The sequence below is a fragment of the Lethenteron reissneri genome, chromosome 2 (assembly GCF_015708825.2).
Source record: "Lethenteron reissneri isolate LAM-NWPU_2019-01 chromosome 2, ASM1570882v1, whole genome shotgun sequence".
In the NCBI taxonomy this organism is placed as follows: domain Eukaryota; kingdom Metazoa; phylum Chordata; class Hyperoartia; order Petromyzontiformes; family Petromyzontidae; genus Lethenteron; species Lethenteron reissneri.
In genome coordinates, this window is record NC_083780.1 from 7,963,939 (window position 1) to 7,976,597 (window position 12,659).

Genomic DNA, 12,659 nt, shown 5'->3' on the forward strand with positions numbered 1-12,659 from the left:
CTTCGGTTCGCGGTCGACGTTCAAAGCGGACCGCGACCCTCAAAGAAATGGCGCCGCCCCCTTGGTCGCCCCCCCTCCCGCCATGATCCGTGGATCAAACAAATAACTCGACTCCGGTGTAGGATAGCAAGGCCACTTTTTGCGATTGCTGTCGCAAGCGGTCACCCGTTTTGACGCAAACGGGTCCTTCGCTGACGACGCGCTATGGATGATCGATCGAAGTGACGTTTTCCTAACGCGATGCGATGTTTGATCATTACGTCACCTAACTCACGAGCCAGGTGCGAATCGTAAATGTTGGCTGTGAAAACCTTACTGCGTGTTCAGTTTGGTGTTCACGGTGAGGCCGTGCAACGTTGCCAGGTTGCCAAGTTGTTGCGGTATGTGTGACGCAGCAGCACAGAGACACCTGGGGGGGTTAAGCGGTTTAAGTAACGTGACCCGTGGATTATTTCAGCGGACGATGCACGGGAAACTCCTCTTTGCTACGAAATATTTTATCCACCCTGTTTGCAAACATCGTCACGGATAACAGGATTGAGCATTTATCGGTGATGTTGAAAAGATTGCTGGAGGTAATGTTCTTCGATGCGTCTGTTGACGGTGATGTTGATAATGCTTCTCTTGAATGTATCACCGCGGTTTAATGTAACTTTATACAATACAGTGTGAATGAATTTCGCATGTAAATGTAGCTTTGTATCAAGACAACTTTTGATGTTACTGCTGTTGGTAGGTTTGATGTTGCCATTGGTGATGAAAGCAATGCCTCTGTTAGAATCATGGGTTCAGTTGACACTTTTAATGTGTTAATGATAAGTATGCTATTGATTTTTTCTTATAATGTTGATGTAGGGATGTTGGAGAGAGGGCCGTTATGCATGGCAGCCTATGGGAAAGAAACACAGTGGGCGGGGCTACGTGTGTGCACAGGGAGATGCCCTCTGCGACGTCCGAGCCAGACACCCTGGGGGGGGGCTGGTTCGGCGTTACGATCCCCCGGGGCCCCACCCCTCAAGGAGGGTTGGGTATAAAAAGGGGTCGTTATATGGGCTTAGTCAGTTATGTTATAGTTAAGCTAAGAAGTCGGAAGACGTCGTAGCTAGAGCCCTGGACTCCCCCTGATCGCCGCCCTTATCAGGGCCCCACGGGATCAGGCTCGAGCCAGTGGTGTGGTCCCGTGAACCAGAGCCAGTGCTCTGGGACTCCGGGTACCGAGCCCGATTACCAGTGTCGGGCCAGACAGCCTCCCCTAGCTCTTAGTGGAGGACTCAGGGGATAGGCTATGGATAGCTAGGGGTATTCCCTGAGTTATACGGGTGAGGGGGCCGCTACCCCCTCTAGGGCTGTCCTGTACTGGCAACTTGTTAAATAAATATACGTGTGCCTCAACTCCGTTGTCAAGCGTCCTCGACGGGTACTTCATCTGGCGTCAGAAGTGGTAAAAATGGAAACGCGCCATACAGCTCGGACCAGGGTACCACAAGAGGAGGACGCCGCGGAGATCGCCGAGCCCGAGACAGAGCAACAAGATGGGGTGCAGCCGGAGCCTGGCGCCTTCTCACCGGGACGTCAGCATGGAGAGGGGCCGCAGCCAGATGCACTACGACTGGCTCACGAACGGCTGGCGGAGCTACTTTATGCCGCTGCCGCCACACTGGAAGGCATTACGCGGTTGGGGGCTGGTGGTCCACCGCAGGGCGAGGAGAACCGGCGGCCGGAGCACTTTCCCGCCATTTCAGCGACTTCACAATTTGAATTTCCCGCCATGGACGCCGCGGCTGTTCGGGGCGTGGCCAGCTTAGACATCGGCTCCGACATCGCCGTCGCCGGGGCTGCAGCGTCATCGCAGCCGAAGGATGCGTCATCGCTGCCGCGACAGGCGATGCCATCGGCCAGTCGCGCCGAGGCACCGCCAAAGGGAGGTGAAAGCAACCTGCGGGAGTCCACATCGACCGCTGCGCTTCACCAAAGGCTGCCCCCGCTGAAGGAATTCATCGGTGCGGAGGGTGACTGGGGCGGCTTCCGGCGACGCTTCCTCGCCCATCAGGAGATGGCGCGGTGGTCCGACGAGGAGGCCCTTTGCGCGCTGCCGGCGCTCCTCGATGGGGACGCGCTCGCCGCACTCACGTCGGCGCCAAAAGAGAAGCGGGCTACACTACCAATGGCGCTACAGCTGCTGGCCGGGGTCTATGGACCTTCAGCCGAATGCCGTCAGCAGTTCTACGATCGCAGGCGGGGTGAAAAAGAGTCGCCTCTGGCTTTCCGGACAAGTCTTCTGGCGCTGGCAAAAACAGCCTTTCCCCGCATGGACGACGACGGCGTGGACGCAATGGTCGCGGAGAAGATCCTCCTCTTGGCGGACGACCTCGACATCGTCGTCATCGCACAAGGGGATGCAGAAATGACCTCCCTCCAGGCTGCGCGACTCCTCCACGCCAACCTTCTGCAGCAGCGGCGAAAGGCAAACAGGGCATCGGCTGGGCGTGCGGTGGCTGCAGCCACCCTTCCGTCAGAAGAACTTTATGCCGTCGACCATCGACGGCAACAGACGACGGGGGCGCGGCCGGGTCGGGACGGGCCGAGGCGTTTCGACCGTCCATCGTCTCCATCGGCGCTCCCGCGGTGCTTCAACTGCGGCATCCGGGGCCATGTCGCCTCGGGGTGCCGTTCTCCTCGACAGCGGGGGACGACGCCTCGACAGGACGCCGGCCCTCCTCTTCCTCCTCCCAAGCTCCAGCACCATGATCCGGCGAGTCGCGGCACCTCACATGTTTGGCCAACGCACCCACCTGTCGCACACTCTCGCACCGTAACGAACGGGGGGCCGGTGGGGCGCTGCGATGGACCGGCGCGGACCACTGCGGGGACTCAAATCGAGCCCGAGCGGTGGTCCGTGTTGGCCCATCGCGTGGTGGCCGCGGCGTCGGGATCGTCGGCCGTGGTCGGTTACATTGATGGGGTGGAGGTACGCATCATAGTCGATACAGGGGCATCGGCGACAATTATTTCGGAACTAATTTACAATATTCTACCGGTGCAGAGCCGTCCTTTGCTACCGGTTAATGTCCCTTTCTATGCCGCTAACGGGGGCTCTCTCGGCATCGTGGGACAGATTCGAGCGCAAATTTCTATCGGGGACATCAAATTGTCGGGGCCGATTTTTGTCTCCTCCTCACTGGCAGTTCCGTGCCTGCTGGGGACGGACTTCTTGGGCAGGATGCCAATTCGTATTTTGATCGACCAAGGATGCATTGAACTTCCGTCGGGGCGACGTATGGCGTTCCTGCCTTCCCCTGTAGCGACTCGGACGGCGTTCGCGACGGTACCGGCGTTCGTCGTAAAAACAGTGCGTGTGCCGCCGGGGGCACAAATGCTGGTACCTCTTAAACTTCGTAGGCCCTTCGCTAAGGGTGTTGGGGATCAGGGTGTTGTGCTGGGGCCGTCTAGGGCCGGGGTTAATGGGCCTCATTTAATTCCGGCCCAGACCATCGTAAGGGGGGACGAGGATCCCTTCATCGCGGTCCTCAATGTCGGGTCGCAGACAGTAGTGGTTCCCCAAGGGACTGTGCTCGCTCACGCGACGCCGGTGCCCTGCGAGGAACCTGCCGTGAACCACATTGACACTGCTGCTCGGACGCACCCGCATTCGGACGGCGATGAAGGGTGGCTCGACGCGCTTTGTGCGGGATCGACGAACCTGTCCAATTTAGAGCGCCAACGGCTTAGATCGCTGCTAAAGGAATTTTCCGACGTTTTCAGTCGGAATAAATACGATTTGGGTTGTACTCACCTGCTGCGTCACCATATTGACACGGGTGACAGCGCGCCTATTCGCCAAAATCCTTTTCGGTTGAGTCCCGCCGAAAAGGACCATGTCAAATCGGCTGTCGATGACATGTTAGCCGCCGACATTATCTCTCCCTCTACCAGCCCTTGGGGAGCACCGATTGTCCTGGTTAAGAAACAGGATGGCTCGTTGCGGTTTTGCGTAGATTTCCGTCGCCTTAATAAGGTTTCGGTTGCCGACGCATACCCGCTCCCACGGATGGACGAATCGCTGGACGCCTTGGCGGGAGCGCGATTCTTCTCCACACTAGATTTACTTTCGGGATTCTGGCAGCTTCCTCTGGACGATGATTCGAAGCCTAAAACCGCTTTCCGTACACCGCACGGCCTGTTCCAATTCAACCGGTTGCCGATGGGCTTACACTCAGCGCCGGCAACCTTCCAGCGGTTGATGGAATTGGTTTTGGCTGGATTGCAATGGGAATCGTGCCTGATTTATTTGGATGACGTAATTGTTTTTGGAAGAACCTTTGACGAACATCTCCAGAGGCTGCGGGCGGTTTTCCAAAGGATGCGGGCTGCTAATTTGAAATTTAAGCCCCAAAAATGCTATTTGTTTCGCGAGTCAGTGCGTTATTTGGGGCACATCGTGGGGCGCTCGGGTATTGCTACCGATCCCGCCAAAACGCAGTGTGTCAGCTCCTGGCCAATTCCGACCTCGGTGGGGGAGGTGAGGAGTTTTATTGGCTTCGCTTCATATTACCGACGGTTCGTCGCTAATTTTGCTACAATTGCCAAACCCCTACATGCTTTGACATCAAAAGGGGTTCGGTTCCACTGGGGTCGGGATGAGGAAGTAGCTTTCTGCTCCCTTCGGGATGCATTGGTGAAGGCTCCTCCTTTGACTTACCCCGATTTTTCGAGGCCGTTTTTGCTCGACACCGACGCGAGCAACACAGGTATCGGAGGCGTGCTTTCCCAGGTGGTTGATGGCGTGGAACGGGTGGTTGCGTACGGCAGTCGGGTGTTGTCTCCAGCGGAGCAAAAATATTGTGTCACCCGTAGAGAACTGTTGGCAATTGTTTTCTTCATCCAACAGTACCGCCCATATCTGTACGGTCAGCATTTCACTGTCCGTACGGATCATGCGGCACTGCAGTACGCCCTGAAGGTTCAACAGCCATCGGGACAATTGTCCCGATGGCTGGAGGTCCTCCAGGATTTCGATTTTGACACCACCTATCGTAAGGGCATTCGCCACACAAATGCGGACGCTCTGTCGCGCATGCCAACCACCTCCGAATGCGCATGCCTCCTGGGGTCGGGGCGTTGCAAGCCAGCTGGGGACATGACGGTTCCAGTCCTGGCGGCCGCCGCCGATGTTGACACATCGCTCCCCGATGAGATCGGGAAACAGGGAAGGGATTCCCTGCTTGGGTTGCCTGTGATTGAGTGGGGACGCCTCCAGATGGAGGACGCCTCCCTCCTCGCGCTGCGTCGTCGCGCCAGGGAGAGAGGGTGTGGGACGGGTGATGCCGACAATTGGGAAATACACGCGGGCTTGCTCATGCATTGGGACGGTAAATCCCACCGTCACCGGCTGGTAGTTCCTGCGGGGTTACGGGGTAAGGTGGTGTGGGCTGCTCATGAGCGCCTCCTCCACCTGGGTACCCAAAAGACCCTCGCCTCGCTCCAGCTGGATTTTTTTTGGCCGGGCATGACACGGGATGTCACGGATCTGCTGGCAGCATGCCCCCGGTGTGCGCAACGCAAACCACCAGCTCGGGAGTCGAACCCGCCGTTGCAGTCCATCACAGTCTCCAGGGTGAACGAACTCGTAGCGTTGGATATCCTGGGGCCGTTTCCCGCCACCCCTAGGGGCAATAGATATTTGCTAACAGGGGTCGAATACTTCACACGCTGGCCTATGGCCTGGCCCCTGGCAAATCAGTCGGCAGCAGCCATCGTGGACGCCTTTGTCCAAGGCTACGTCATGGACAAAGGTGCTCCGGAGCGGCTGCTGACCGACCAGGGTAAAAATTTTTCCGGGAACCTCCTCAAACAAGTCTGTGATCTCCTAGGTACAAAGAAGATTCGTACCTCTCCCTATCACCCACAAACTGACGGGATGGTCGAGCGTCTGCATCGTACCATCACGTCTATGTTGTCGCACCTGGTTTCGGAGTCACAGACCAATTGGGACTTGCAAATTCAAGGGGTCCTGGCAGCATATCGATTGGCCCCCCATGCTGCCACGGGATTTTCACCCTTCTTTCTCATGTATGGTCGCGAACATGACCCACCTGTTCGGGCACAGCTGCAGATCCCCGCGCCTCTAGGTAAAATTAAATTGGACGAGCACGTTAAATTTAACCTTCAAAAGCTAACTGAGGCGCGGGATGCTGCCATGCTCAATTCCCGCATGCGCCAAAAGGCGAATGAGCGCCTCAGACTCGCGCGCGCGCACGTGCTGCAGTGGAAGCCAGGGGACAGGGCATGGCTGCACTGTCCCCAGGTACCGCTTGCGACCTCCTCGAAACTGGTACGGCCATGGCGGGGCCCCGTCGAGGTGGTCGAGGTTTTGCGACCGCAGTGCGTTCGTATCAAGTGGGGGAGGCGCCGGTGGTTCGTTCACCCCTCTAGACTAAAACCCTTCGTTGCGGTGCGGGACTCTGCTCCACACGCGCAGGGCCAAGCATGTGAGGGGTCGACCGACCCGGAGGGTCCGCCTCTGTTGATCTCACCTGACGTCTTGCCGGTTGCCCCGCCCCCAGGTTCTCCCGGAATGACGGGCTCGCGCACATCCCTCACGGGGGATGCCGAGGGTCCCGCCACTCCAATTGCGGACTCGCCTCGGATGGGACAGCGGCCACCGAATGGTCCGCCATCTGAGGTTGGCCCTTGTGACGGGCCTGCGGCAAGGACGCGCGCTAAAATGCGCAGACTCTTATAAAAACACTGGAACGCGAACAAGAAGTGAAAACGAAACGAAAATAAGAAGAAAATTTTTTTTATTTTTTTTTGCGTTTTCTGGTACACTTTCGTGTGCTATTGTTACTGGACGCTGCGTTCGTGTGGCGCTCTTGGCGCGTTGTTGTATTATGGCTGTGTGTGTGTGTGCGTCTTGTGTGCGTGTTGTGCGTGCGCTGAGGGTTCCGGGAAATGTACATATCTTGCCTCTACGGATTTCGTATTTATTCGGGGGGGGGGGCGCGTCGGTTTGTTCTCCCTTTAGGGGCATTGTTAGTGTTGTTGTTCAATTCTCGTTCTGTTAAATGAAAAAATGGGGCACACACGGGGGGAGTCAAGGGGTTAAGATTCATTTGTTGAAATTGTTGCAGCCGGGACGGCTGCGAGCTATGCGGGGGGGAGTGATGTAGGGATGTTGGAGAGAGGGCCGTTATGCATGGCAGCCTATGGGAAAGAAACACAGTGGGCGGGGCTACGTGTGTGCACAGGGAGATGCCCTCTGCGACGTCCGAGCCAGACACCCTGGGGGGGGGCTGGTTCGGCGTTACGATCCCCCGGGGCCCCACCCCTCAAGGAGGGTTGGGTATAAAAAGGGGTCGTTATATGGGCTTAGTCAGTTATGTTATAGTTAAGCTAAGAAGTCGGAAGACGTCGTAGCTAGAGCCCTGGACTCCCCCTGATCGCCGCCCTTATCAGGGCCCCACGGGATCAGGCTCGAGCCAGTGGTGTGGTCCCGTGAACCAGAGCCAGTGCTCTGGGACTCCGGGTACCGAGCCCGATTACCAGTGTCGGGCCAGACAGCCTCCCCTAGCTCTTAGTGGAGGACTCAGGGGATAGGCTATGGATAGCTAGGGGTATTCCCTGAGTTATACGGGTGAGGGGGCCGCTACCCCCTCTAGGGCTGTCCTGTACTGGCAACTTGTTAAATAAATATACGTGTGCCTCAACTCCGTTGTCAAGCGTCCTCGACGGGTACTTCATTGGTATTGTTTTGATAGTGAGGTTGGTGTTGATGTTGTTGTTATCTGTCCTGTTGTTGATGGGGATACTGTGGCTGCTTATGTTCATGTTGGCGTTGTTTCTGGCACTTCTCTTGTTGGTATTGGCTGTCGACGACAATGCCAACCGAAATATGAAACGTGACATGATACAGCTCGGACTGGAGGCTACTTTATAAAATTCCATTCCATTTTATTTACATTTCCCAACGACAATACACGTTTAATGTTTCTGTCTTTGCTGCTTCTGTTGAAGATCCTGTAAATGTTAATAGTCTTGCTGCTGCTATGGAGTGGCGAGATGTTAATCACCTCGCCTTGTATACAGGAGGGCATGGGTTTAATCCCGACCCTGACGCCTGCTGTATATTTGGAGTTTGCATGATCTCCCCGTGGTCGTGTGGATTTTTCTCCGGTCCTCTAGTTTTTCCCTCGACATGTAAAATCGACGTACGTTTCGAGTACTTCTATGCTATAAATTTCCACATAAGCCACTTGGTTGAGTTTTCGTTTGTGGCCGGGTCGCTTCTGAAAAAGATCTATACAGATCAAGTGGGTCTTACCAACACCAATGGAGACTAGGCTCTAAAGAAAGCTGTCTCGGGTGTGGACCAATCAACTTCAAGGACAGTGCATATCATTATCATCATCAGAGTTGTTTCTTTTTGTTTGCATTTTGACTTCTTGTGTTGAGGTTATTGCAAACATGATGCCAAGTTTTAGTTTAGTTTTGATACCTGTGCTGTGAAGGTAAAAGCGGTGGTGGCGGCGGCGGTGTTGTTGTTGCTCTTCAGTGGCACGCTTCGTCAAGTACACTGGCTATGGGAACGCAGCGGGCCTGCTGGCGGCGCGGGGGCTCATGGCCGGCGGGCGTGGCGAGGGCCACTACTCGGACGACTCCGATTCAGAGACAGAGGAGTACCGGCAAGCGAAGCCCAAGTACAGCAGCGCATGATACACAGAGACAAATATCTCCCCTCCCCCCCCCGTGTAGCCTACACAGTCGATGGGGGCTGGTGCTGTTAGCGAGCACATCTACGGAGGCCGGCACGCCACACGAGGGTGGGGTGGTGGTCAGGGCCTTTTCCATGCCCCCCCTCCCCCCCTCATTACCTTTGCCCTCCCCATTGCTGATGTTTATACATCGCACCAGGAACTCGTTGAAGGTTGAGTCAACCGAGGTGAGGCCCAGGACTGGCTCAGATATTCGCCACTGGCGTTCGCTGTTGTCGAGGAGCCTTAACCCGCTGTGGTTCGTAGCACATTGCGATAACCCCCTACGTTGGTGCTGTGATAGTGTGGTTCTGGCCACTTCACTCTCTTGTGCGCCATGCTAGCCTGCATAGGTGCTCACTAACAGCGCCTTCCCTAACAGCCAGAAAAGGCTAAATGGGGGGTGGTGGGGGGGGGGATCTTTGTCTTTGCACTCATACAACTTGCACACACATACCCAGAGTGATTGTATTTTTTAAAGTGGTAATTGTACATAATTCCGGCAGAAAATTCATTTGATATTCCATACTTGCACTTGGAATACCACAATTGTATGTTTGCGTGTAAGTGTTGCGAGCGGGAGGGTGGGGAGCGGGAGTGCAATGGTTAGCACGCTGCGCTACGAACCCCCGGCGATTCGAATTTGATTGCCGCTCGCGGCCAACACCAACACCGGTAATGGTTTTCTGAACCGGTCCTGGGCCTCCCCTAGGTCGACTTAGCCTTAAAAATCAGTACCTGGTCCGGTGTGTAAACATTACCACTGGGGGAGACAAAGGCCGGGCGAGGTATGGTGCTGACCACACAGTATGTTTGTGCATCGCGCCAGCCTCGATAGGTGCTCACAGCGCTTGACCCCAACAGTCTGTAAAAAGCTACATGGTGGTTCTTTCTGATTTCTCTTCGACACGTGTGGCAGCATCAACCCCATAACTGGACGTGTGGAAGAAAAACTCCCCAACCCCATGGAGGGGATGACTGATGAGCAAAAGGAACATGAAGCTATGAAACTTGTCAGCATGTTTGACAAACTCTCACGGTAAGGGCTTTCTTGTGCACACAAGGCTTTAAAACGGCACGCACATAAGCCATGTAACTGCACGCATTTCCTGCCACCAGCCCCCGTGATACAAACAATTGTCATGATTTGGTCCGTCTTGACTGAGTTATCTTTCATGGCCAGCATAGCATGGTTTGGTTCTGGCTTTTGCATGGCAAATAGCCAGTGGAAAACCGCTCGTGCAATGAGGGCCCCACGTTGGCACGGCTCGGATTTCTCAGTGGAAAAAGGGTACACGGACCAGTGTTTGGTGTCGTAGTGGTAATGTCGGTTAGTGTTGATGTGATGATGTACATCTTTGTGTGGCCTTGCAGGGAGCAGATCATCCAGCCCATGGGTGTGGGTATGGATGGGAAGTTGGCACCCCTGGAGGAAACCATGCAAAACTCAAGTCCTCCACATTCCAACAATTCAGACTCAGACTCGGACTGATCACGTCACATGCGAACGTTCGATTACCCGAAACTCAAACCAAATCTGACTCCTTTAGGGCACAATGCATTACTCGGTTTTCTCACACCGTTGATCACTACCACTTTAACTAAATATACCCATGCCGCTCCACCGCGCAGCCCCTCGCACAGGACTTTTGTCTGAAGCGTTCGGTGAAAATATGGGCCCAGCACGTGAAAGATCTCCTACTTCCTGATTGTGAGCAATGGCTATCGCTAACTTTAACATCAGCCGAAAAACACAGATGTGCATCGTAAATGGCAGTGAAGACTGTCTATACACAATGCTCACCCTATTTTGCCAACCTTAACCCCCAAAATTGCTTAATTCTTAACCCTGGCCATTAACACGATCTATTTATTTAACCATAACTCTGACCATATGCTCTAGTTTTGACTTAACAGTAGCTTTAGTTCCAGCACAACCCATGGCTCCTCGTGCTGTCTGTAAACCATTACCTAGTTCTAACTCGGTTCCTGACGTTGTCCCTAATCAAGGCAAAACAACTAGTCTGCACATAGCTAACCACCAAGCACAGGTTTCTCAATGTCTAGCTAAGGTGTAATCAGGAGATGCACATCAAAATTAAATTCCAGGCGGTGGTTTCTGTCATGATGTACCCGATGTATGTTGACCCATCCGATTATCCCTCTGGGGTCAATAAATTGGTTACCAATTTGTTGAAAGTCAATAGTAATTGTCCAAAGGATAGACTTGCGCCCACCATAGGACTATGCATTTCTTTTTTGTGTACCACTGGCTCAGCATCCACCATTGAAGCACTGCACAATGCTCGCATGAGGACGGAGACATGGGCTTTTATTGCTGAATTCTACCCTGATGGTAAAACGTTTACATTCAGTTCTCGTTGCTACCAATATTGCTCGGTTCCAAAGTAAAATGTACGGTTACAATACGATCACAAATCCATCGGTGAATTCGGAATACACAACCGTAAGATCCCTACTGCAGCCAATTCCATTTAACTTATATCGTACAATTACAGTTTTTTTCTTACTTTGCAGCGTATGACATTCCAGTCTACTTTACCCTGTGATGTTTGAAACTAAACTAAACCAAACCATCAAGATTTTTTTTATTTTACGAGTGAAGGCCCACAGAGCTATTTAGCTCTTTTTCAGAAGCAACCTGACTAGCTACAAACGATAGCTCAAAGAAGTGGCTCGTCACGTGGAAATGTATAGCAGTCAGACTCTAAAACGCATAATGATAAATGTAGAGGGAAAAACGGGAGGACCCGGAGAAAAATCCACGCGATGAAAGGGGGGACATGCAAACTCCAAATATACAGGTGTCAGGGTCTGGATGGAACCCAGACCTGTATACCAGGCGAGGTCGTTAACAGCTCTCCACCACCATGGCACCCATGTTTGTCTCCTGCCTCCCCCTCAATAGTGATCGCTTCCCCGAGTGATAATAAACTCAGTTTTACAAAGCGCTTTTCATATTAGTGCAGTAATCCCTTGCCAACTGCGAATTTACCAACCGCGAGATGTTTTGAGCATACGCGGATTTGCTTCTGTGTACCCCCGTCGTTTAGCAGCCGTGGTCTGGACATTTGAGTATCCACGGGTGAGCACGGTGTTGAGGAATTAACGTGACGTGTGTGTGTCACTGCGTCACAGCCTGACATCGTTATTACGTGACGCGATTCAAGACGTCGTGTACCGATAAAGTTGTATTTATTTTTTCCCGATTTCTGGAAAGGGTTTAATTTGCTCTTACACGTGTAGGTGGTGAGAGTGCTGTGTCAGTGGCCCCGAGGAAGAGGGGGGTGGGTTGAGCCCCCCCTCCTCCTCCTAACCAGCCCTCCCCCCTCATCTCATTGTCACCATCATCGTGAATATTAAAGATGTGTAAACGTAATATTTATTTATGATTTTGTGTAATGTACTGTCTTTTATTTGGTGTTTAGTTCATTAACAGGCAACGTAGGTAAGCTATGACTAGTCTGACCACAGTAGTGGTTTCCTCTAACCCCCTACTACTTTCCATAGGCCCTGGACATCACCAACCGCGGATTTACCTACCGCGGCATTTTCCAGGAACCTAACCCCCGCTGTTGTCGAGGGATTGCTATAATCTCAAAAGCGCCGTACATCAGAGGTAAAAAAAAAGTTAAATGAAAATAATGTTAAAATCAAACATTGACCAGTAAAAACCAATCTGAATACAATAAAACAAAAGATCAAACCAAAATCGGAACTTTTGACATAATTATTGGTGGAACCCAGAAAAACTATGATAAAAATCTGGTTGAACGTATAAGTCACAATCTCCATGAAATACAATCAACCGGCAAGAAAATCCATCGAGAAAAAATTGTTTTTTTAGGCTCGATTTAAAAGAACCGACAGTTCCTGATGTGGATAGAA

General features: G+C 53.1%; 1 protein-coding gene across 2 annotated transcripts in view; it reads left to right on the forward strand.

Moving 5' to 3' along the window:
• The window catches only part of RIC8A (RIC8 guanine nucleotide exchange factor A), a 38,530-nt gene extending 26,374 nt beyond the window's left edge, over positions 1-12,156 (forward strand). For both annotated transcript variants that reach the window (XM_061551173.1, XM_061551182.1), the window contains exons 10-12: positions 8,552-8,696; positions 9,670-9,789; positions 10,125-12,156. In XM_061551173.1, the coding sequence (XP_061407157.1) occupies positions 8,552-8,696; positions 9,670-9,789; positions 10,125-10,242 (383 nt within the window). In that variant the 3' untranslated portion in view covers positions 10,243-12,156. The remainder of the gene's footprint in view (positions 1-8,551; positions 8,697-9,669; positions 9,790-10,124) is intronic.
• The last annotated feature ends 503 nt before the right edge of the window (positions 12,157-12,659 follow it).